General features: G+C 38.0%; 3 protein-coding genes across 3 annotated transcripts; 1 reads left to right on the top strand and 2 right to left on the bottom strand.

The window, feature by feature from the left end:
* The first annotated feature begins 3,219 nt into the window (after nucleotides 1-3,219).
* On the top strand, nucleotides 3,220-6,675 carry c1h22orf39 (chromosome 1 C22orf39 homolog). The gene is given in 4 exon segments (XM_053501011.1): nucleotides 3,220-3,249; nucleotides 3,252-3,320; nucleotides 5,916-6,083; nucleotides 6,202-6,675. Coding segments are annotated over 4 exon segments (399 nt in total). The 3' UTR covers nucleotides 6,334-6,675.
* A 1,820-nt stretch (nucleotides 6,676-8,495) lies between these two features.
* Nucleotides 8,496-11,049, bottom strand: LOC128528187 (tripartite motif-containing protein 16). Its single transcript, XM_053500946.1, has 6 exons — nucleotides 10,593-11,049; nucleotides 10,423-10,518; nucleotides 10,088-10,330; nucleotides 9,318-9,480; nucleotides 9,169-9,228; nucleotides 8,496-9,078 (listed from the first exon to the last, which is right to left on the bottom strand). The coding sequence occupies exons 1-6, from the start codon at nucleotides 10,941-10,943 to the stop codon at nucleotides 8,525-8,527; spliced, it is 1,467 nt and encodes a 488-aa protein (XP_053356921.1). The 5' UTR covers nucleotides 10,944-11,049; the 3' UTR covers nucleotides 8,496-8,524.
* Nucleotides 11,050-15,604: 4,555 nt separating this feature from the next.
* On the bottom strand, nucleotides 15,605-19,312 carry LOC128521217 (tripartite motif-containing protein 16-like). The gene is made up of 6 exons (XM_053495541.1): nucleotides 18,947-19,312; nucleotides 18,773-18,868; nucleotides 18,398-18,640; nucleotides 16,506-16,665; nucleotides 16,352-16,411; nucleotides 15,605-16,146 (listed from the first exon to the last, which is right to left on the bottom strand). The coding sequence occupies exons 1-6, from the start codon at nucleotides 19,277-19,279 to the stop codon at nucleotides 15,605-15,607; spliced, it is 1,434 nt and encodes a 477-aa protein (XP_053351516.1). The 5' UTR covers nucleotides 19,280-19,312.
* Nucleotides 19,313-23,835: the final 4,523 nt, after the last annotated feature.

The following is a 23,835-nucleotide window of genomic DNA, read 5'->3' as shown; positions in this document are numbered from 1 at the left end:
GCATCTGCAAAGCCACCAGCATTGTGGATGATCACACACACCCCTCCCTCTCTCATTCTCTTTCTCTCTCACACACTCACACACTCACACACAAACACACACTTCTGCTTTCTGCAAAAAGATCCCGAAGCATTCTGGCTCGTACAAGCAGACTGTGTAACATCCGACTTCTCATTATCCAGGGACTAGACTGACACACATACTGTACACATACCCTAAACTGGACACCGTTCCATTTAATGCTTCTTGAACTGACTGCTAAAACACTTGATCTGCCTTTAGGCAGAAAGTCGTGTTTACATTACATTCAGGACTTTTATTCTTATTATATTGCAAGATCTTTTCTGTAGTTTTACTCAACGTTAGACCTTTTGTACTGGATGGTGCTGCACTGTCCTCAACTGTGCTTGTTGTCTTGCAATGTTTGCACACATGTGCACTCACGCACTTTGTGTAGCCTTGGGCTTCATTTAGTATAATTTTAGACTTGTGTAGGTCTGTGCTCATGCACTTTATATAGCCTTAGGGATCTTTTAGTATTTCAGATATGTGTAGACGTGTGTATGTCTGCGCTCATGTACTTTATGTAGCCTTAGGGTTCTTTTACTATAATTTTAGATATGTGCAGTCTTGGGTATGTCTGTATTGCTTTATGCAGCACCATGGTCCTGGAGGAACCTTGGAAACTGAGCAGCCATAACATTCAGGTTTTGGGTTCCTCTTGTCCCACTGAGGTGGCTCTTGACCCCTGTGATGTGTCTCCTGTAGAGGACCTCTGGGAGTGTGCTAGCAGCGGGTTCTTTGAGTGCTGTGGGTTGCATGGTGGCCTTTGGAGGCCTGGGCCTGGGCTCTTTTCCTGCTGGACACCATGTGTGGCGAACCGAGGTGTACTGGGAGTTTCAGTGCCTTTATATTGTAGCCAGATTTAACTTTTTTCAGTGATCCGTGCTGCATTTGCCTTTTTGTGGGATTAGAATGGATGGGCTGACCTTTGGTGTTCCTGGGCATGAGTGAGCCTTGTATGTCCATGATCCTGTCACCAGTCTACAGTATAGTTGTGATCAATGTTATTCAGTTCACCTGATCAATGCAGTTCAAATAACAAATTCAAAAAAGCAACTTTGCTATTAGACTTTTTTTAAAATGCTATATCTTTTACTGCCATATTTCTACTTAAGCAAGGAATGGGAACAGACTCAATTCCTCTGTATGGCTTGGTCAAAAGAGAGTGCCTGTTAAGCATGATCTGTTTAAACACATTCCAAGGTGAAGGTAAAATTAGCCTAAGTTTTCCAGAAATGAGCTACAGCCATTCCCTGTCCATCGCACCTTTATCCTTAGACACAGCTTATTAGGTCAGTTTTGTGCTTAATTCTAGCAATTATTATTACACATTTATTTCTGTACTTTGTATAACTGTATATTTACCGTTTATGTTTTTATTCTTTGTAGCCTGATTTTTTATAAAATGGACACCTTTATCTTCTCAAGAGAGCCGCTCTCTTATCTCCCCTCGCCTTCTCCATGGCAGCTTCCTCTTGAGCCCAGATCAGCTCCTTCACTGCACACACTCTTGTCTCAATGGAGTGGATTAGCTCTGTAAAAGCTCTTCTCACCCTCCTTCACTGCCTGCCTTGATGAAATCTTTTCTTGAAATATATGGTAAAATATATGATTTAGGAAATGCTCCCACTTAATAATAAATAAATTTAATAATCTAGAAAGCCCTGACTGCTTGTTGCGTTTCTCTCTTTCTGGTTTTAATCCGGTCAGTAATCTTCCTTTATGTCGTCTCAGCCGTACCGGTTAAACAAAACGTGTTTATTACAGTAGGTTGTCTTAAAGTTCACAAGGTAATAAATCGTGCACCCCCCCTCGCCCCCCCCCCCCAAAAAAAAAACTAGAAACGCTAACAGGCTCATCACTTTTAGAAATATCACACAATTTATTCATGAAGATTTATTACAGTTTGCAAAATGAAAAATGGTTTGTTCTACATGTCATGTGATATAATACAGCAATATACTGTGATAAGGATCGCAAGTCAATTCCAACAGCTGTGATTGTAATAGGCGTCATAGCTTTGCTTTAAAATCTGAATTGAAATAATCCACAGCTTTTTAATCAAAGATTATACTCATTCATGATTTCTCTTTCCAATCTTTTGATTATTAGATTCAATGAGACACTTATTATTAAAATATCAATCAATATTCAAAGGTTTCATATAGATACTCTGTTATTTTCCAAAATCTTCAGCATTGAACCTTTTGAGCAACTGATTCGGATTGAATGATCATGCTTGCGTATTCCGTAAAGAAGCTATTAAACCCTTAACCATATTTTGTCTTCTCAGTTCAGCAATTTCCATCCTGCTTTGTTAGTTTTTGTTATGCGCCAGGGCCCCCTTGTGACCCTACACACAGATAATAGATGAATTTATTTACTTTTTTTTAATACACAGGCTCCTACTCAGAGTTATTTTTAGAAAGACTTGCACTGCTGGTTGAAAAGTTTAACACATTTTTCAAAAATGATGCAATGCGTGGAATGCAACTGGAAGGATCTGTTTCTCCTAATGTTATTACTGTATTCATAATCGTGAATATCTCTCTCTCTCTCTCTCTCTCTCTCTCTCTCTCTCTGTTTCAGACTATCTTGCACTCACATGTAGTTCTGTGCTTTTTTGCTTTGATTTTAAAGTAGAATTAGATCTATTGTCTTGTCTTGTACATATATTTACTCACTCTCATTCATCATCTACATCCTGTGTACAGGGGCATGAGGGGCATGGAACCTATCCCAGAGTGCCTGTTATGGCACGAGGCGGGGTACACCCTGACCACAGTCCATTACAGTGCATGCGCGCACACACACACACACACACACACACACACACACACACACACACTACGGGCAATTTGGAAACACCATTTAGCCTAATCTGTATGTCTTATAACTGTGGGAGGAAACCCACCAAGCACATGCACACAGACATAAGGCAGGAATGAACAGTAACCTGGACCCTGGAGGTGCGAGGCCACAGTGCAAACCACTAATTCTGTTCTGTAAATGTGTTCATTGGTAATGATTGGTGTCATGGCACATTGTCAGTTAGAATGCTTGAATGATGTCTCTGTGTTGACCTTACTCTTGTTTTGTTTTTTACCCCTAAATACAGTAATACTGTGCTGTACTCCAACAGTAGTTATAGTTGTAATGACGGAGGTAGACCCTAGGTGGCAGTACAGAGTCCCGCAAAACTAAATTCGGCCCAAGAGGAAGTGAGCGAAATGGGAGAAACAGAGTTACCCTGGCGAGTATGTTTTTTCCTTTTATTTTCCTTTTAATTTAATTAAGTATTTAATGATTTTGGTGTATTTTTGTGTGTAACATAATTGCTCATACTGCTTGCCATATCTGCTTGAAGCTGTCGCTCACGTGCACCTAGTTGACTTTTGCACGCTTCTGCGTCCTTCGCACGGACACGCGCTAAAGTTAAACCGCGTTTAAAGTACTGATGAAACTTAGCGCGAGGTAAAAAGTACAAAACACTCGAGTCACTTCAGGTGTAGTATTAGAAGTAGTGAGCTTGTATTAGCTTTATTGTTATAATTCGTGGTAAAATATCTTACATCTGCAATGTCATGGCAGTCACGTGGGTCGTCATAGCAGCTACATAACAACAACCCGGAAACTGCAATAACCTAGCAACTACATAGCAGTACTACATTAGCAATGACATTAGCAACCAATTGGGAATTTAAAGCGACTACACGGTAACCATTCCTTATGTCATAGCAACTATACCGTAACCACATTGGATGTCATAGAACTACATAGCAACTAGAATGTCACTACATTAGGAGCACTACATTAGCAATTAGATTAGCAACCATGTCAGAAAATACATAGCAAACCAGTTAGCATGTCGTAGCAACCACATAACAACCAACTAAAATGTCATAGAAACTACAAAGCACAACATATTAGCATCTAACTGAAATATACTAGTCCCGGCCCTAGCAACCAACTGGAATATTAAAGGAACACCCTAGCAACCAACTAGAATATCATAGTCCCGGCCCTAGCAACCAGCTGGAATATTAAAGGAACACCCTAGCAACCAACTGGAATATCAGAGTCACGCCATAGCATCCAACATATTCAACATACTAGCATCTACCTGAAATATAATAGTCCCGGCCCTAGCAACCAACTGGAATATCATAGGAACACCCTAGCAACCAACTGAAATATCATAGTCCCGACCCTAGCAACCAACTGGAATATTATAGGAACACCCTAGCAACCAACTGGAATATCATAGTCCCGGCCCTAGCAACCAGCTGGAATATTAAAGGAACACCCTAGCAACCAACTGGAATATTATAGGAACACCCTAGCAACCAACTGGAATATCAGAGTCACGCCATAGCATCCAACATATACAACATACTAGCATCTACCTGAAATATAATAGTCCCGGCCCTAGCAACCAACTGGAATATCAGAGTCACGCCATAGCATCCAACATATACAACATACTAGCATCTACCTGAAATATAATAGTCCCGGCCCTAGCAACCAACTGGAATATTAAAGGAACACCCTAGCAACCAACTAGAATATCATAGTCCCGGCCCTAGCAGCCAACTGGAATATCATAGTCCCGACACTAGCAACCAACTGGAATATCATAGTCCCGACCCTAGCAACCAACTGGAATATCATAGTCCCGCCATAGCTCTAACATATACAACATACTAGCATCTGACTGAAATATAATAGTCCTGGCCCTAGCAACCAACTGGAATATCATAGGAACACCCTAGCAACCAACTGAAATATCATAGTCCCGACCCTAGCAACCAACTGGAATATCATAGTCACGCCATAGCATCTACCTGAAATATAATAGTCCCGGCCCTAGCAACCAACTAGAATATCATAGTCCCGGCCCTAGCAGCCAACTGGAATATCATAGTCCCGACACTAGCAACCAACTGGAATATCATAGTCCCGACCCTAGCAACCAACTGGAATATTATAGGAACACCCTAGCAACCAACTGGAATATCATAGTCCCGGCCCTAGCAACCAACTGGAATATCATAGGAACACCCTAGCAACCAACTGAAATATCATAGTCCCGACCCTAGCAACCAACTGGAATATTATAGGAACACCCTAGCAACCAACTGGAATATCATAGTCCCGGCCCTAGCAACCAACTGGAATATTATAGGACCACCCTAGCAAGCAACTGGAATATCATAGTCCCGGCACTAGCAACCAACTGGAATATCATAGCAACCAACTGGAATATTATAGGAACAACCTAACAACCCTACCAACTGCACCATAATAGCAACCATTTAGCAACACCCTAAACTAGCCAACTGGAATATTATAGCAACCACTAAGCAACATTGTATGGATATCATAACACTTTAGCAACTGAATGAAATATCCACACCTTAGCAACCAACTAGAATGTCTTGGCAACAGCCTAGCAACGTAGACTAGAACAGTATAGTAACTACTGAGTAACACCCTAAAAACTAACTGGAATATTTAAGCAACAACCTAGGAATCGACTGGAATATCATAACCACAACCTAGCAACCAACTAGAATATCACAGCAACAACAAGCTACATTCTAGCAAGCACCTGGGTGGGTTTCAGGTTTGTAGATAAGTTTACACCCCCATCTGTTGGTTTCATGCAAACCACAGTGAAGATAAACATCAAGCAGCAGTGTTCTTTGTTTGCACATTCTCACACTCGCTAGACTGAGAAACAACAACTCCGACATTTATGCAGTAAAGAAGCAGTTCGTCTTCCTGTCTACCGCTTCACCACTGCTAATCTCTGCTGTTTTTTTTTGTTTGTTTTCCCCCCCAAATCTCAGCCACCACGGGTTTGTGATGTCTACCTGGACGAATTTAAACACTGCAAGAGTTTAAGCAACCGTTTCCATCACTACTATACGTACGGGACGTCACCCGTCTGCCAGCAGTGGAAAGATGACCACGAAGCGTGCAGAGAGTGGGAGAGGACTCGCAGTCTACACGCCAAGGTTAACGTCTGTTCCAAAATCATTACACGATTATGATGCAGTCATACCAAGGCTTTTTAATGCTGTTCTTTCTTTCTTTCTTTCTTTCTTTCTTTCTTTCTTTCTTTCTTTGGTTCAGGAGAATCTTCAGGAAAGTGAGAGAAATCGAGTGTCTGAACAGAAGAAGTTCTCTCCATACTGGGAGATGAGACAAAAACCACCATCTGACTGGCATTTACCCCTGAACGAGGACAAAATAAAAGATTCGTAAAGGGACTGTAAAGTGTTATCATATCAAATATTTGTCCTTTTTGCTTGTCTTTTTATTTATTCAGTTTCTTCCATCTTCCATCAGTACTCTGGGTAGCCTTCGAACATCCAAGAACTGCCCTGTCGACCCATATGTATGCTTTATTGTTTTTATGTGGAATTTTTTCAAAATCATCACTTGTATGATGGTCATGGCTTCTGTATAATTACTGTCACAGATGCTTCAAGATGTAGTTTTATATGAATGGTTTAAACACTTGAGGTTGATTAGTATTGTTAGTTTGTAACCTGAAACTGTGAAGTGTGTGCCATTTGGTTCAAATAAAGACCTTTATTTAAAAGAGACATCAATACATTTTGATTCATACTGATCAAAGCAGTTGGGTAAATAAATTTTAGCTTATTTGCACTAGGGCCGCTCAAGTCAAACTAAGACTTTTGATAAAAACAAAATAACAAAAGACAGTTTTGAAAGTTAAACCTCTTATTATTTCTCTATATAATCCCCTGCTACACCAATGCACTTTTCTCTGGGCTATCCACTAGTGCTAGGATTTCATCAAGGTATCATCACGCTGGCCTCCCATGAACTCCGTTAAAGGCGCAAACATGGAAATTGAGTTCAGAACTATAATAGGTATGTGGCAATAACTCCAAACAGAGTTCCTGTGCAAGTAGAAATTTGGGTCAAATCTTGTTTTATGATGTTCCTAGAGATGTATTTTGAAGCACATGTGGTCGCAACACTAAATAAATTAGTGATGGATTTTAGTTTTTAATTTAATGTTGTGTTATTTGATTAGAGTCCTATTTTATTTTAGAACAATAAAAAGGTGGTTGGCATTGGACTACTGTTTGGAAGGTCCAAAGTTTAAACCCCCACCATTACCAAGCTTCTCATGCAAGCTTCTAACCCTATCTGCTCCAGGTGTGCCATATTCTGGCTACACATTTTCACAAAGTCGACAACTTCAGTGTTTTTAGGCCTTTTTTTCAGATGTTCCTATGGTATATCGAACTATTCCAAGCATTTCATTAGTGACATGCTTTTATTGAGAATTACATTAAGAGCCAATATTTGCAGTGTTGACCCCCCTTTTTCAAGACCTCTGTAATTCACCCTGGCATGTTGTCCGTCAACTTCTGGGTCACATCCTGACTAATTTGTCAAAATTTGTGTGTTTTTGTTTATCCACCTGTTTCTTGAGGATTGACCACAAGTTCTCAATGGGATTAAGGTCTGGAGAGTTTCCTGTCCATGGACCCAAGATTTTGATGTTTTGTTCCTTGGGTTATCACTTTGTTCTTATGGCAAGCTGCTTCATCATGCTGGAAAAGACATTGTTCATCACCAAACTGTTCTTGGATGGTTCGGAAAAGTTGCTCTCTGAGAATGTTTTTGTAACGTTTATTCAGGGCTGTGTTCTTAGGCAAAACTGTGAGTGACACAACTCCCTTGGCTGAGAAGCGACCCCACACATGACCGGTCTGAGGATGCTTTAATATCTTAAGCAACCTTGTGAAATACCAGACAGGACAATTTAGTTCCAATTTAATACAATTTTATTTGTATTTATTTTATTTAACAATTGTCATTGTCGCAAAGCAGCTTTTCACAATCAAAAGAAAATTATGGAAATGTGAAAAATGTGTATGAATCAAAATGATCAGATTGTCCCTCATGAGAAAGCCGAAGGCGTAAAAACTCCCTGAGATGGCAGTAGAACGAAATCTTTAACCAGTTCCTGTTATTTCTTAAACTACCGCAGCTTTTAAAGTTACCGTGCCGGCCTTATTTTTGTCCGTTTTGAAGATGAAAAAGACAAAGCTTATCACCACTATGGAGAAAAATGCGCTCTAAACAACCTTTTATCCTTTTGTGTTCTTATTGTAAGAGTTTCTTGTTATAAAAAAAAATTAGAATAAAAATATAGAAAGGATAAAGAAGATGAAAACCTTCGAAATGATGTTCTACAATATAAAATATGCTATACAAAAAACATAAAAGGTAATTGTAACACATTTCTGCTTATTGTTAGTTGTATTTTTGTCTTCTCATGAGTTATGCTTAAAAAAAGAGAGAGAGAGAGAGAGAGATGGTTTTAAATTTAAAGTCTGCTCTGACCTCTGCTGTTTGCTTATCAGATGACATTGCACCAACATCTGTTCCATTTTCTTCATCCTTTTTTCCCCTAACACATGACCTTATCTTCTTCCAAATCACAGAGCTTAATATGAGTGCCCTTCCCTGCCAGTCCAAACCCAGCATACACAGGCTCTGTGAACTTGGTTTGCGCCTTATAGATGAGACTCATATCATCTGAGACGTTGTAAAACTCTAGAATACCTAATCCGTGATCCAGGTACACCCCGATCCTTGAGCAACGCTTGTCATATTTAACGGATATGCTCTTATTATTGTGCCAGAATTCATAGGAAAAGGGATAACAGCGTAAACACCAGGAACAAGGATTTCTTCCAAAGAGACAACCTCGTTTTCCTTTCCTGGTGATTCCGATGTAGGACACAGCGAGACACACCCAGTTGGGGCCTCCGATCTCCACTTCCCAATACTTTGGGGCACCCTGAAGGCGCTCGTTGCAAAGGATTTGCGCTCTGCTGTCGAATCTGGCCCGATGCTCGGGGTAATCCTGTGCTTCATGCATGGTAGTCAACTGCCCGTTTTCTTTGGACAAACGGATGGAGGTGTGTGCTGTGTCAGGGTTCAGCGTGAGCTTGGAGGCATCTAGATTGTAAAGCATGAAGGACAAGGTGAAAGAAACAGATGAAGGACAGTATCATAAGCATTAGAACCGAAATGGAACACAAAACTCACTCTGCAGGAAAACTTCCCGAAGTTTCAAAACGGGTGATTTCAGAATATCTGCCATCTTCACTGCAAAAAAGATTTTCTCTGATAAGCTTGAGAAAGTTACGGATACACTTTATATATGTTTCTTTTATTTTCAGTGTAGTCTTGCTAACCATGTTTAGAGATGTTAGTGAAGTGCAAAGTGCAAAGATCTTTAATCTCCCTTAGAAGGTCCGAGACAGCTTCAGTGGCGAGCGTGAACGAGATGTATGGATGGACGAAGAGCACAGGGGAGGAAGATGAGGATGAAGAAAGGGGCGGAGTGGACAAAATCCCCTGTAGACGAGATAAAATCAGAACATATTCAAACAGTGAAGAGACAAACAGCCAAGGGTTTTAAACATCTTATGCGCTAATCTAGTGGGCCATTTTGTGGTTTATTCAGGGGTGTTCAAGTCAAACTGGGACTTTGATTGTGCAGAATAACACGAGAGTAAAAAACTCCCTTTATTTCCTTATATAATCTCATGTTACACTAATGCATGTATCCCAACGTTTTACTAGCGCTCGGGTACCAATAAGGTAGAAAGTCTGAAATGCTGGCCTCCCAGGAACTCCTAGCTGAGGTCTTGTAATGTGCGAGTGGCGATTGTGAATGATTGCAGAATGATTGTGAGATGCATCTTTTCCACAAGTTGGCGATAAATTATGCATCAATTTTTAATTTTCAAAATATGCTAAGTACTGTACTGTATAGCATATTTTAGGGCTGAATGTCCACAGGAACGACTGCAGTGGGCTCTGAGCCACCTTGACCGGGATCGTCATTCGTGGATGTACGGCCTTCTTTAAAAGGTTTTCAGAATTTCAACTGTTTTACTGCGACTCTTCACTTTGACTTGAACACCCCTCAATGTCTGAACATCAATAAGCAACGGCCTACCTTTAGGAAATGGACACCGTTCTCTAATTCCGAGAGATGCTCCAGGTGCTGTAGCTCGAACTCTCGCTTCTTCAGATCTTTGATCTCTGATGGCAGCCTCTCCAAAAGTTCCTCAGCCGTCCTGACGGCGTCTTCCTTCCGAGCCGAGATCATCTCCTTGGCTTCACGCTGTCTCTTCTCAATGTAGTCGATGAGCTCTGTAAAGCTTTTGTCATTCTCCTCCACTGCTTGCTTTGATGAAGCCTTTAAAAAAAAATGGATGCAGAATTCTGTATGTTTAAGACTATGGTTGAAAATGCTACTGCTTTATAAATTAATGGAGGAATGTTGTAAACCATGAAAGAATCGATTGCTTGTTGTAATTCTTGCATTTCTCTCTGTCTGGTTTCAATCCTGCCAGTAATCTCCTTCTTCGTGGCCCCGAGCTTAGACTGCGAAACAGACAAGCAAAATCAAACCCTTGCAAGTTGAAAGCACAGTATAATTCGATAAAAAAAAATCCTACTTTTACATCTGCCACCTCATATTCAATCGAGACAACGTCATGAGCTCTATGTTTACTCGTAATGCACAAGTGACATATGCACTGCTGATCTGTGCGACAGAAAACCTCCATGAGTTTGTCGTGCTCAGGACAGACGCAGTCTTCCAGTCTCCCCGTAGCCACGACCATCTTGTGCCTCTTCGCGTTTGCGTACAGAATGTTGTGCGTGTCCAAATGATCCTCGCAGTAGGAAGCCAAACACTGCAAACAGGACTGCTCTGCTTTACGCTTCCTTCCTGTGCACACATCACACACTACAGCGGACGGAGCAACCGAGCTGAGATCTGGAGACGTGTCTGTTTCTTCATCCATACTGCTCGAAAGAAATGAACACGGGCACCCAAACCAGGCTGGCACTGGGTAGTTTCGTTTCACCAGAAGTATGCCTGAGGCACCACCAAGAAGAAGCTCTCGTGTGTTGTTTGTAGAGGAGGGCGTGGATTTGGAAGGTTAAGACTCTGACTCACTTCACTTAACCGCAATGTGAGCAAAATATTCTGCACATGACACATGATCATCATCTGTAAATGCACCAATTCCAACGTGTATGAAAAAGGTTAAGCTTAGGCCGCGATGCAGTTTGTGGTCATTACAGAGTCATACTATTGTATAATAAAGATTGTGTTTTAGATGTCAAAGCAATCATGCTGTAGAAAAAGAAAGAGAAAATATAAGTGACGTTCAACTCAGGCCATCTGGGTGTAAAAGCGGATGACATTTCCAGCACAGTACGCTGATGAGACTCTTAGTAGCATTAAAAAATTTGGTGCAAATGTTTTAAAGAAGGTCATGAATGACGATCCTAGCAGAGGTTGCTTGGGGCACATTGCAGTCATTTCTGTGAATATTTAACAACTGATTCTTGAAAATCCATTAATAACTTGTTACCAACTTGCGGAAGAAACCCATCTGTCCAACACCACTTGAACATTACAGGAACTCAGCTGGGAGCCCGCTTACAATCCTGACCTCGCTCCAGAACACTTCCACATGTTTTAATTGTATTAAAGGAGTTCCTGGGAGGTCAGCATTATATGTGCAATATTGTGTACAGTACCACAATGCCATATACTGTATAATACCACAGATTTCAGATATTTATGTAACTTATTTAAAAGTATCTCACACCCTACTCCATTTGATGTCAACCTTTTTTTATTTTTTTTTGTCGTGCTGTTTTGTCTTGTCATTTGTTTTTTGTTCTGGAAGCTCTGTCCCTAAAACAAATTCCTTGTACGTGCAAGTGTACTTGGCAATAAAACTCTTTCTGATTCTGATTTTATTCTAAACAATCATAAGTCCCAGTTTGACTCAAATGCCCCTGACAGAATAGTTTTAAAATAATAACGTAAAAAATATCAAATGAGAGAAATTGTATGGAAAGTTAAACAGAAATTATGTGAAAAAAACACGTACTGTACATTCATTATAGGTCTGTTTATAATGTTGAAATGAAAAATTGCCATTCCACTGAAGAGTCGATTATAATCAGAAAAAACATTGGTCAGAAATTTATCAGGATAACTATGATCAGAGATCATTTAACCACTTGGTGATGTTGCATCATACTGTATAAGAAGTTACAGGATCGGGACTAAAACAGATGTGTGGCCATAAGAAAAAAAAAACAATTGTAAGGGCTTTAGTTTGCTAGGGAGTGTAATAATTAAACTTTGGAGAAAAGGACAAAGGTCATGTGGTAGGTAAGTCGAGATTGACCCTATTCCAGAGCAACAGGTGCGTCAGGGTAAGAAGGGAAACGCATGAAGCTATGCATGGCCACTGTACAGTACAAGCCTTTGGAGGCAGGGTTATGATCTATGGTTGCTTCAGTAGATCTGGTCTAGGTTTAGTAACGTTATGTGAACAAAAACTTAAGTCAGCTGACGACCTAAATGTACTGAAAGACCAGATTATCACATTATCTATGGAGTTTTCCTTCCCTGATGGCACAGACATACACAGTACCAATTAAAAGTTTGGACACACCTTCTAATTTCATGATCTTCCTAGATTTTTATTTCTTTATACACTGTAAAACAATACTACACAATAATTCCCTTTGAACAGTAAGATAGTAAGATGTAAGCCTTCATAACGGCTCTAATCCCAGATGCTGTTTGTTAATTTGACTTTAAATGAACTTTTCAGGTTTTGGTCTTGCTTTCCAGGGAAGGTCTTCATTAGAGCCAGTTTCATCATGGGGCTTGATGGGTTTTGCAAATGCACTCGACACAATACTGTTCTTGCAAGAACTGTTCCAGAATCAACTGTTCTTGTTGTCAGGGTAATTAATTACCTTATTCCATATGTTTTATTTAATAGTTTTGAAATCTCCAGTATTGTTCTAGAATGTAGAAAAGAAATCACTAACCAAAAACATAGACTTAGAAGGTGTGTCCAAACTTTTGACTGGTACAGTATTCCAGGATTCTGACTGTGAAAAAGCGGATCTCGGAGCAGGATGAATCATTTTCACACATGAACTGGCCACCACATTGTGCACCATAATATCATGTGATTGTTCATCTTTGCCTATCATGTGACTTTTTTTTTTTTAATAGACCTGTCTCAGTCTCAAAAGACATGATAAACAATGTTTCACCATTTATAGTCATTCCGTATCATTGTGTACACTAATCATGTTCAGCTGAACATAATAATAGGGATATTAAAGTGTGCACGTTGTGTCTTGATTGGCATTTATACAATTCTGTTATAAGACAGAAATCTTGACATTAACAATGAATAAGATAGTGTACAGGAATATCCTGGTCTGTCTACTGTATGAATCAATAATTATAGTTAAGTCCTACATAAATGTAAATTCAACAAATTCTTCAAAAATAAGTATTTCGGGTTCAATAACACTTGATAAAATATGAATATATGAAAATATTTACAGAATGTTGGCAGAGGTGTTCCTATTAAATTGGCCAGTGGGTGTATACTGAGTAACCCACTGTAGCATGTGGGATGTCACCTCAAATCTATACTCTGTCCTGCCACCCTACAGCTAGCAGAAGAAGTAATAAGCATTGCAAATAAAAAGAAATCTAGGTCTTTATTATAATCTATTATAATCTTTATAATAATAATAATAATTTCAAATTCAAATTCAAATTTTATTTGTCACATACACAAACATACACAGTACGAAATGTAGTGAAATGTATTATACGACTGCTATTGACCCTAAAAGAGTATTAAAGTTTACAAATAAGAAATAAATATAAATAAAAGAATACGATAAAAAATTAAATAAAAAAAATTAAATTAAACTAGGAAAAAATAGAACTAAAAATAAAAATAGAAATGTGCTAGAAAAAAATGGAACTAAAAAATAAAAATAGAAATGTGCTAGAAAAAAATGGAACTAAAAATAAAAATAGAAATATGATATGCATAAAAATAGAAATATACTGTACATAGAAATATGATGTGCATTAAAATAGAAATATACTGTACAAATTGAAATATACTGTACTGGTGTGCAAATATGCATAGAAGAAAGTGTCTTTGTGCAGAGGTTATTAAAGTGTCTTTGTGCACTGGTCCAGGATGTAAACGTAAACATGTAGTGTAGTTGTGAAGGTAGGTGTGCAAAGTTATTAAAGTGTCTTTGTGCAATGGTCCAGGATGTAGATGTACAAAATGTAGTGTAGATATGAGGGAAGGTGAGCGTGTAATTGTCCATAGTGTTCATGGATGTAATAATAATAATAATGATAATAATAATAATAATTTTCAAATGTTGGTGTAAACTGGGTGTAAATCATGCTGCAATGTGAACCTTGTTAAATCATCAGTCATTCTTTTCCACCTTATCCAAACTGTTTATTAATTAATACAACCTTTTGAGTTATTAATCAGCATAATTAATAAAAAAATATAAATGAATTTTATTATGTATATTATGAAATCAATGATTATGCATCTGAAGGAAGTAATGTATAAATCTGCTTAGGGTTTATTTTATTTCCATCACAACAAAATGCCACTATAGTGTTTTTTTATTGAACAGACAGCAGGGAAAGGGTTTAAAACCAATACAACTTAGAATGGAGGTAACATACAGCCTTTATTCTTATGCATTATTTTTTTATCAGGATTTTTCTTTCCCCTTCATATTCCCATGATAATCTCTTATGAGGAAAGCAGCAATTTTCTGTTATAAAAACTTCATGGCACGACTTCACAAACTAAATTAGATCTTTGAGATATGCTCAATATGTAACAAATGAATGTGCAGTATGTTGGAAGGTTATGTATTAAACATTGTCATTTATTAGAATAACTAATGGCGGCCATCACTGCAATTAATAACATTTATCCTTAGAAAACCTTGACAATATTTTAAGATGGAACATTAAAATGGACTTCAAAGTTTATTTTCAACTGATCTTTACTTCTCAATAGCCCATTTGACACCATAGCTACAGTATGTTTACATGAACAATTTCATATTCTTCCAACCTGATTATTCCAAATAGAGATTCAAACCTTGGTGTTTAGACATGTGATTCAATAAAATGTGAATTTACACAGTTTACAAAGTTTATCAGATTTTAAACTTTTTTTTTACATGCTCAGAGTAGTTCTGCCTATTGTGAAGTGGTTAATCTGTAAAAAAAAAAAAAAATTCTAAAAGAAAAATAAGTATTTTTCTCCATCTTTGAGGTTAGATACAGTAGGCTTCCTGTCTTTTCTGATAAATCACGCCTTCTGCATTATTATTGGTTACAAGAATTCAGTCTCTTCTATGATCAGTTAGATGCTTTACTACATGTGAAATGCAAAGCAATCAGTGCCCCTTCCTCAGCCAGAAACCCGGTGGATACAAGTAAAGAAAACAGGAAATGGAAGATGGAGTCACAATAATAATAATATGTTTTGTAAAAAGTAACATGTAAATCGGAACTACGACAGGTGTAAGGGCAGGCTCCTTGATACAGTGGGTCATCTTTCAAATCTTATAAATCACAAAGGCGGATATGAGATCCAATCCCTACCAGTCCAAAACCAGCATATACAGGCTCTGTAAATATTGTCTGGAACTTGCATATGAGGCTTAAGTCACCTGAGACGTTGTAAAATGCCAAAATCCCTGCTCCATGATCCAGGTAAATTCCTATCCTTGAACAATTCAAAGATTTGTCAGTGTAGGATTTCTGGTACTTATTGTCATGCCAGAATTGGTATATGCCTCCGTAGTTGCGCAAGGCCCATGAGCTTTTGCATCTACCAAAAAGTGGGGCATTTTTCCCTTTCCTCTTTATTGCTTTGTATGAGACTGCAATAGTAACCCATGAACCTTTTGTACCGCACTCCACCTCCCAGTAACGTGGTGACCCGCGCAGACCTTCTCTGCATAAGACCTGGTGCCGTCTTTCAAATCTGTCAGGATGGACGGGATAGCGTTCGGACATTTGAACCGCAGTCAGTTCCTTGCCCAGGTTACTCAGCTGGAGGTTGTCATGCACCGTATTTGTGTCCAGAGTAAGTCTGATTGCATCTGTTGTGGAAGAATTTGAAGGAAAATTTAGTTGTTTGTAAAGTAGTATGGTATGCTGGAGTAATAATTTATATATATATATATATATATATATATATAGCATTTTTAACAACAGAACTTAAGTTACTCCTAATGACTTAACTAGTAATGATGAGAATAGGGAAGAGCCAACTCTACTTACACAGAACAAAAGGTAAGTACTCACATTTTAAGAGCTCCTGGTATGTCTGTGGTAGTGGTGCGGATACAATCCCAGTATTTTTTACTATTAAAAAATAAGTCGAAGTAAGAAATATGCATGTTTCAGTATGAAATACGAAATTCAAAGTAGAATTTTTTTTTTTTAGAAAATACAGTACCTCTTTCAGAGATTGTCATGAATCGCCACTGGCAGATTACGTGCAGTTGTTTGATTAGATTTGAGACAGCATCTCTGGCAAGCTGGAATGGACAGGATGGATGGACTGATAAAGCTGGGATCTGGGTGAAATTTGTGAGGTGGGGTAAAGAGGAAGGACTCTGAAAAAAAAATTGTTTTAGATAGACTCTTGAAAAGGATTATTAACTGGCATATGTCAACTTACTGTACATCTTCTTAAGGTTTAAAACTCTAGAGAATGTGAATCTAAACTGTTATGAATGCAGTATAATAAGTTAGAATACAATGTATAGAATATGCAGTACAAAACATATATGCAGTAGTGTGCAAAAGTTTTGAGTCCCCCTCGTTTCTTTATATTAAATGAAATGAATTTATGCAGATTCAATTAAAAAATTAGAAACATATACTGCAACATGCTCCCATGATCATAAACTGACCCACATAAAAAAGTAATGACTGATACCAAGATTTTTTTTATGCAGCATATATTTTGATCCTGGAGTTTTGTTCACTTGCTGTACATAATTTATGTAATATGTATTTATTTTATTATGATGTAAAAAAGTGACATTCTAATATCATATGATTAAATATAAGTTTAGAATTTATGGATAAAACTAGGCCTTAGATTTACTTTAACAAGTTTTTTTGTTAAGTTTTACTGCCCTTAGCACATCATTAATCTGTTTGTTTAATCACAATGGCATCCATCAAACCATTAATCCAGCCATTCATCCATGGAATGAACAAGATCCATCCATCCATCCATCCATCCATCCATCCAATATTATTTTATTCAACTGTCTATGGAATCACCATATTCATTCATTCATCCATAGATCCATGCAACCATCCATCCATGCATGCAACAAACAGCACCCATTCATCGATTCATGGAATGAACAATATCGACCCCTCTCTGGAATGGCAACAGTTAATCCATTCATTCATCATTTAAGGGATAGAAATATTATCCATCCATCTAGCAATCCATAAATTAAACATAATCCATCAGTCCATGTGAAAAAATCCATCCATCCATCCATCCATCCATCTATCCAAACAAACATACATACACATATACATACACATATACATACAGTACATGCAACAAACAGTATTCATCCATTTATGGAAAGACAGTTTCTTCAACAGTATTCTTTAACAGTTGAAGAATAACAGTTTCTACTATAACTACTGTATCCATCCATGTTGAATGTGACACCACTAATCCATGCAACAAACAATGTCCATCCTTGGGATAACAACAGTACCCATTTATCCATCCATCCATGGAAATAACACCATCCACCCATCCATCCAGACACTCTCTACAATATATGGCTTGTCCTGTACAGGGTTGTTGGTGCCTGGATCCTATTCCAGGGAACTCTGGGCACAAGATGGGGTACACCATCCAACATCAATTAGCCTAATCTGCATGTCTTTGGACTGCCGGAGGAAACCGGAGTATCTGGAGGAAATCCACCAAGCATGGGGTAGAACATACAAACTCCACACAAACAACTCAATCCTAGAATTTAACCCTCTACCGTGGAGGTACGGGGCTACTTGCTAACCACTAACCCATCACCATGCAACAAATACTATTCATATATTCACTCATACATCCATTTACCCCTCCATGGAACTCGATTATTCACTTCCTATCTCTTTACCTCACTTACTCAGTGACTCACTTGTGTTTAAGTGGATGGAGACTTTCTACATTCAGTGCTATCTGCCTAATAACCTTTGTTTCATCAGAGCTTTTGATTTAACAGTATGGTTGGCTCGCATTTTAATGCAGTTCCTTCCTGGCTTCATAGTCTACCTTTTCAAAATATTTGCATTCTAAAGTGTCCTTACTTGTAGAAAACAGATGCCATTATCTGCTTTCGAGAGCTGCTCCAGTTGCCGTAGTTCAGCATCCCTGCTTTTCAGATCAGTGACCTCATGTTCCAGTCTCTCTAAAAGTGCTTTAACTTGCCTCATGGCAGTCTCCGCCTGAGCCAAGATCAGCTCATTCAGTGCGCACTGTTTCATCTTAATGAAGTGAGTCAGCTCTGTAAAACCCTTATCATTCTGTCCCACTGCTTGTAGTGCTGATGCCTTAAAAAGAAAAAATTAAAATTATAAAATAATAAATACGGTATACAGTACCTTTCCACATAAAAAAGATCAGTCACTTATAAAAAACAAAAACAAAGCTAATGTATATATAATATGTATAGATAAATTCACCTTGAATGAATACGTAGCTTGTTTTAAATCTTGTTCCTTTTTCACTCTGGTCAGAATCATCTTGGTTGTCTGTCTTTGCATTTTCCCTAGTTTAATCTAAAAAGCGAGGAAGAAAAATATAATGTAAAAAAAAATTATCCATAATAACATGTCATAGTGGAAGAAAACAAATACCTTCTTCTCAGGTACTTCTTTCTCAATTAAGACGACATCATGATTTTTGTGTTTATTCGTAAGGCACAGGTTACATATGCACTGCTGATCTTTGCGGCAGAAAATCTCCATGGATTTGTTATGCGCAGGACAGATGCCGTCTTTGAAGCGTCCCACATCTCGTACCAGCTTGCGTTCCTCCCTCACATGCAGGATGTTATGCAGCTCATTATGGTTGAACGAAGTCATGTGCTCCAGACAAGACTGCTCTGCTTTACGCTTTCTTCTTGTGGACACATCACACTCCACATCTGAATTCTCAGTGTTGTTGAGATCTGTGGTCTTTTTATCCATTTTGGTAGAAGAAATTGCTAATGCCAGCCTGGCTAATTTCGCTTCTCCTATTGTGGCTTGCCCGGTGTGGGTGTGGATTTGGACTGAGGCCTGGATTTTACACTCTGACTCAGTGGAGTGTTATTTATTTAACCACACGTACACCCTGTTCTAATTTAGTCTTCATCCATGTACTTGACTATTTCAGAACTTTTGTTTTACCCATATGGCTGCAAAATGGGGCAAAAGGTTAATTTCTTAAAAGTGAAATATCTGTTGGTTTATATTGTATTGTTAGGTTTTTAATTTCCTTGTAAGTGTAAGGGTCCAACAAGGCATGAAGGGTTAGAAATATCCATTGTTACAGCATTTACAGGGTAAGGTTGCCAGCTTGTTGCTTGATTGTACCCGAGCAGTTGAGGCTGGAGGACCTTGCTCAGGTGCCCAAAAATGGGATTCAGGGATCATTTATTCAGCAGTCCAACACCTTAACTACTTAAAAACAAACACAAGCAAACAATTTAAAAAATCCTCAGGAATAGTGACCATTGAAGTAGGCTTGTAAATATATACAGGTTAATGTAAATAAATTGCAATCGAATATAATCAAAAAGTTGATTTATTTCAGTAGTTTAATTCTTAAAGTGAAATTCATATATTATATAGATTTACACAGACTGATACATTCTAACTGTTTATTTCCTTTCATTTTGATGATTATGGAAGACTCATGGTGTTACACTCTGGTTCAGTAGGCTACACAATCTTGGGAAAGACTGCTGATTTGACAGTTGTCCAGCAGCCTTAAATGGATAGTGAATCAAAGGCCATTCAAAATTTCAAAAAGAGAGATTCACAAGGACTGCAACTGGAGTCAGTTCTTCAAGAGCCACCACGCACACACGTATCCAGGACATGGGCTGAAACTGTCGCATTCCTTGTGTCAAGCCACCGTTGAACCAGAGACAACGTCAGAGGCGTCTTACCTGGGCTAAGGAGAAAAAGAACTGGGCTATTGCAAATATTTTCAGATGAAGGTAAATTTTGCATTTATTTGGAATTCAAGGTCCTAAAGTCTGAAGCACAAGAGGAGAGGCACAGAATCCAAGCTGCTTAAGGTAGAGTTTAAAGTTTGCAGAGTCAGTGGTGGTTTGGGGAGCCATGTCACCTGCTGGTGTTGTTCACCTGTGTTTTATCAGGTCCGAGATCAGAACAGCCATCTACTAGAAAATGTTAGAACACTCAATGGTTCCCCCTGCTGACCAGATTTATATATGTATATAAAAGATAAGATAAGAGAAACTTTATTTATCCCGAGAGAAATTCTTTAATTATATAGTCTCTCATACTGTATATATTTATTTCCACAGTCTGTGTTGATTTGGGGAGCCATGTCATCTGCTGGTGTTGGTCCACTGTAAGTCCAGGGTCAACGCAGCCGTCTACCAGGAGATTTTGGAGCACTTCATGCTTCCTTCCGCAGATTAACTTTATGGGGATGCTGACATTTTCCAGTAGGACTTGGCACTTGGTTCAATGACCGTGGGTTTACTGTACTTGATTGGCCAGCAAACTCGTCTGACCTGAACCCTAAAGAGAATCTATGGGGCATTGCCAAGAGAAACATGAGAGACATGAGACCAACAATGCAGAAGAGCTGAAGGCTGCTGTTGAAGCATCCTGGTCTTCTATAACACATCAGCAATGCCACAGGCTGATAGCTTCCATGCCACGCTGCATTGAGGCACTAATTGCTGCAAAAGGGGCCCAAACCAAGTACTGAGTACATATGCATACTTATACTTTTCAGAGGTCCGATATGTTCTATGTACAATCCTTGTTTTATTGATGGCATGTAATATTCAAATTTTCTGAGATGGTGGATTTGGGGTTTTAATAAGCTGTAAGCCATAATCATATCAATAATGACAAATTACGGCTTGAACTATCTTGCTTTGCATGTTATGAGTCTATTTCATTCATTAGTTTCATCTTTTATTTATTAATTTATTTATTACTGAAATACATTTATTTTTATTTATTTATAAATACATTTATTAATTTATTTATTTATTAATGAAATACAAATTACATTCAGTATTTCCATATATAATTTAAAAATGAATAAATTAATAACATTACAGGAGAATATATGCATGGCTGTAAAAAAAAAAAAATAGTACAAGACAGACCAGTTTTCAGATGGAAACAAAAACCTTATGTATGCTTCTGGGATTTTCATAAAATTAGAAAGGAGCGAGTGTGACAAAGTTACCAGAAGAACTCATATTCTCCAGCAAGCTCAACAACAACTGTTTTACTTATAGTACTGTGCAAAAGTCTTGGACACATACAAAAATATGGCATAAGCAAAAGATGCCTTTTAAAACATTTCTACATAAAAGAAACTTCTATAAAGACCAATAAAGAGAAATAAAGAATAATAAAATAAACAGTCAATATTTGGAGTCATTGCTTAAAATCAGGAGTTTTAGACACAGATTTGTGCTGTTTTTGTTTTATTTAAAAAAAACAGCTGTTTGGTTTTGTAATAAATTCATTGTTAAGCGCTCAGCTTATGTGACACTATTAAACAAAAGTCAAAATGTTATAAAAAGTTACAGACACAGAAATGGCAGAAATGCTGAACAGATTCTAGGGCCACTGCCGTTCTGAATAGCATCCAAAAGTGGTACTACTACTACTACTACACAGAAGAACACTTAACCACAACCATTAGTGGTATAAAAACAGCAGCAAAGGCTCAGGAAAGGAAAAAAGGATGCAGCTTTAAAGACCCAATTTTTTTTTTTTTTTTATCATATTAAGCAATCCATGCTTATTGGAACTGTTAACACAGTAATTTCACCCCTATTACATGTACAAGAAATGTTTTAATTTGACCTAAAGTACGGAGATTTAAGTGTCGTGAAATATTTAAGCCACTTGGGGGGGCAATGTTCCTCCTGTCTCCCAGCAAACTCCGATTATACAAGCACCTCTCTTTAGCATTATTTGTTCTGACGGAAGAATGTCAACACTCCTTCAGTCCTGAAGCACATTTTCTATTATAACACACATTGGACTCTTTACCTTGACTCTGATTTAAGATTGTTTCTTGCCTAACCTTAGTGTATAAGATATACAGTGTGTGTTTGCAAATTTCTGACTGTGAATGATTGTTAACGGACTGCCAAAGGCATTTACAAAGTATTTCGTCTTTCTCTTGGAGCCATTAGGGTGACACCATTGCATATTTGTATTTTAATAAGGTTTAGTTTTTTTTAGATCTGGTTTGAGCTGACAAAGAAATAACAAATTTGATCATATTTTCAGATGCCTGATTTATCCCATTGTGGCCACAGGAACAAACGCATGGGTATGACTGATAACATTAGACTTTATTTCAATCTTCGAGTGAGGCCAGAGGACATATTGGAATGACAGGTGTTGTAAAATGCATAGGCTATTAGGCGTCTCACCTTAAGCAAATTCTTAAAAAAAAAAATATATAAGACATTTCAACCTGTTCCTGCCCCAAATACAACTTCTGTATAGTGTGTAGTTTTTAAATATTAATTCATAGCCTTAATATAATAATTACTGACTATGTCGTATTATAAAATACTTATGATATTACTTTATCCCACACATTCATGCTTTCCCCCCCAAGCATTGTTCATTACATTACAATAAATATAGACGAAGCAAAAACAAATTAGTTTGAAAAATTCATATTACCAAAACTCACTGTGCGGTCCTTTAAAGTGCTGCTTGTGCACATTTACCAGCCACCATGTTTGTTTTTCAGCTCTAGTCATCTACAGTGATGGATGCTTTCTCCTGATGTTGTGCCCCAGGGCATCACAAAAGGGTTGGTATTGGCAGAATAGACAACTGCCAGACAGCAGTATACCAACCTTGTGTTAGGTCAGGTTGTTCGCCCCACATGTACAAATAATTTCGTTCTTTCTTGCACACTCTCAAGCATATGATTCTCGATGATAATTCTTTCCTTAATAATGTGGAAGTGCCCCAAGCCTACTGTATAATGTGAATGTCACCTGTAAAAAATGTATTTAGCTGTGTCTTTCTCCCCTTCACTCTATTAATATAGTTTGTGTTAACCAGGCAGAGCTGTGACTCATCACAAGGGACGACGATGATACGATTGCTTGCAGCAGAGCCACACTTATTCTGCTTTTATGACTTTCAAGCATGCATTATTTTACTAATAATACAACAATTAAGTAGTGTGTGATCACTTTCTGTACAACAACCAAGAGATATGTGTTAAATGTAGGCTGATGCATCTTAAAACATTAATAAAAAAAATAAAAAAAAACTCTTGCCCAATTAAATCTGAGCATTAAATCAGTTGGGCTGGGGAAATAACTGTGCTAACATTTGCAATGAATAGAGTTAGCTTAACATGTTCAAAAAAAATAACATCATTATAGCAGCATACTTTTCCCGGAGGCTTTAATTTTGTGGTTGTAACAGTCATGGTTGACAAAAAAATGATGAGCATGCACATCGTCTAGCTGCGGACCTGCCTGACCTTTTTCGGTTGTGAG

The sequence above is a fragment of the Clarias gariepinus genome, chromosome 1, assembly GCF_024256425.1.
Source record: "Clarias gariepinus isolate MV-2021 ecotype Netherlands chromosome 1, CGAR_prim_01v2, whole genome shotgun sequence".
Lineage (NCBI taxonomy): Eukaryota > Metazoa > Chordata > Actinopteri > Siluriformes > Clariidae > Clarias > Clarias gariepinus.
The sequence above is the reverse complement of the archived record's forward strand: the minus strand, read 5'-3'. Positions and strand labels throughout refer to the sequence as shown.

Coding starts and splice junctions, on each gene's coding strand:
- LOC128528187 (XM_053500946.1), bottom strand. CDS start 10,943: ATGGATGAAGAAACAGACACGTCTCCAGATCTCAGCTCGGTTGCTCCG. Junction 10,331..10,422: donor AAGCAATCGATTCTTTCATG/GTTTACAACATT, acceptor TTTTTTTTAAAG/GCTTCATCAAAGCAAGCAGT. Junction 9,229..9,317: donor CACTAACATCTCTAAACATG/GTTAGCAAGACT, acceptor TCTTTTTTGCAG/TGAAGATGGCAGATATTCTG.
- LOC128521217 (XM_053495541.1), bottom strand. CDS start 19,279: ATGGATAAAAAGACCACAGATCTCAACAACACTGAGAATTCAGATGTG. Junction 16,412..16,505: donor CATGACAATCTCTGAAAGAG/GTACTGTATTTT, acceptor ATTTTTTAATAG/TAAAAAATACTGGGATTGTA. Junction 16,147..16,351: donor ATACCAGGAGCTCTTAAAAT/GTGAGTACTTAC, acceptor CTTCCACAACAG/ATGCAATCAGACTTACTCTG.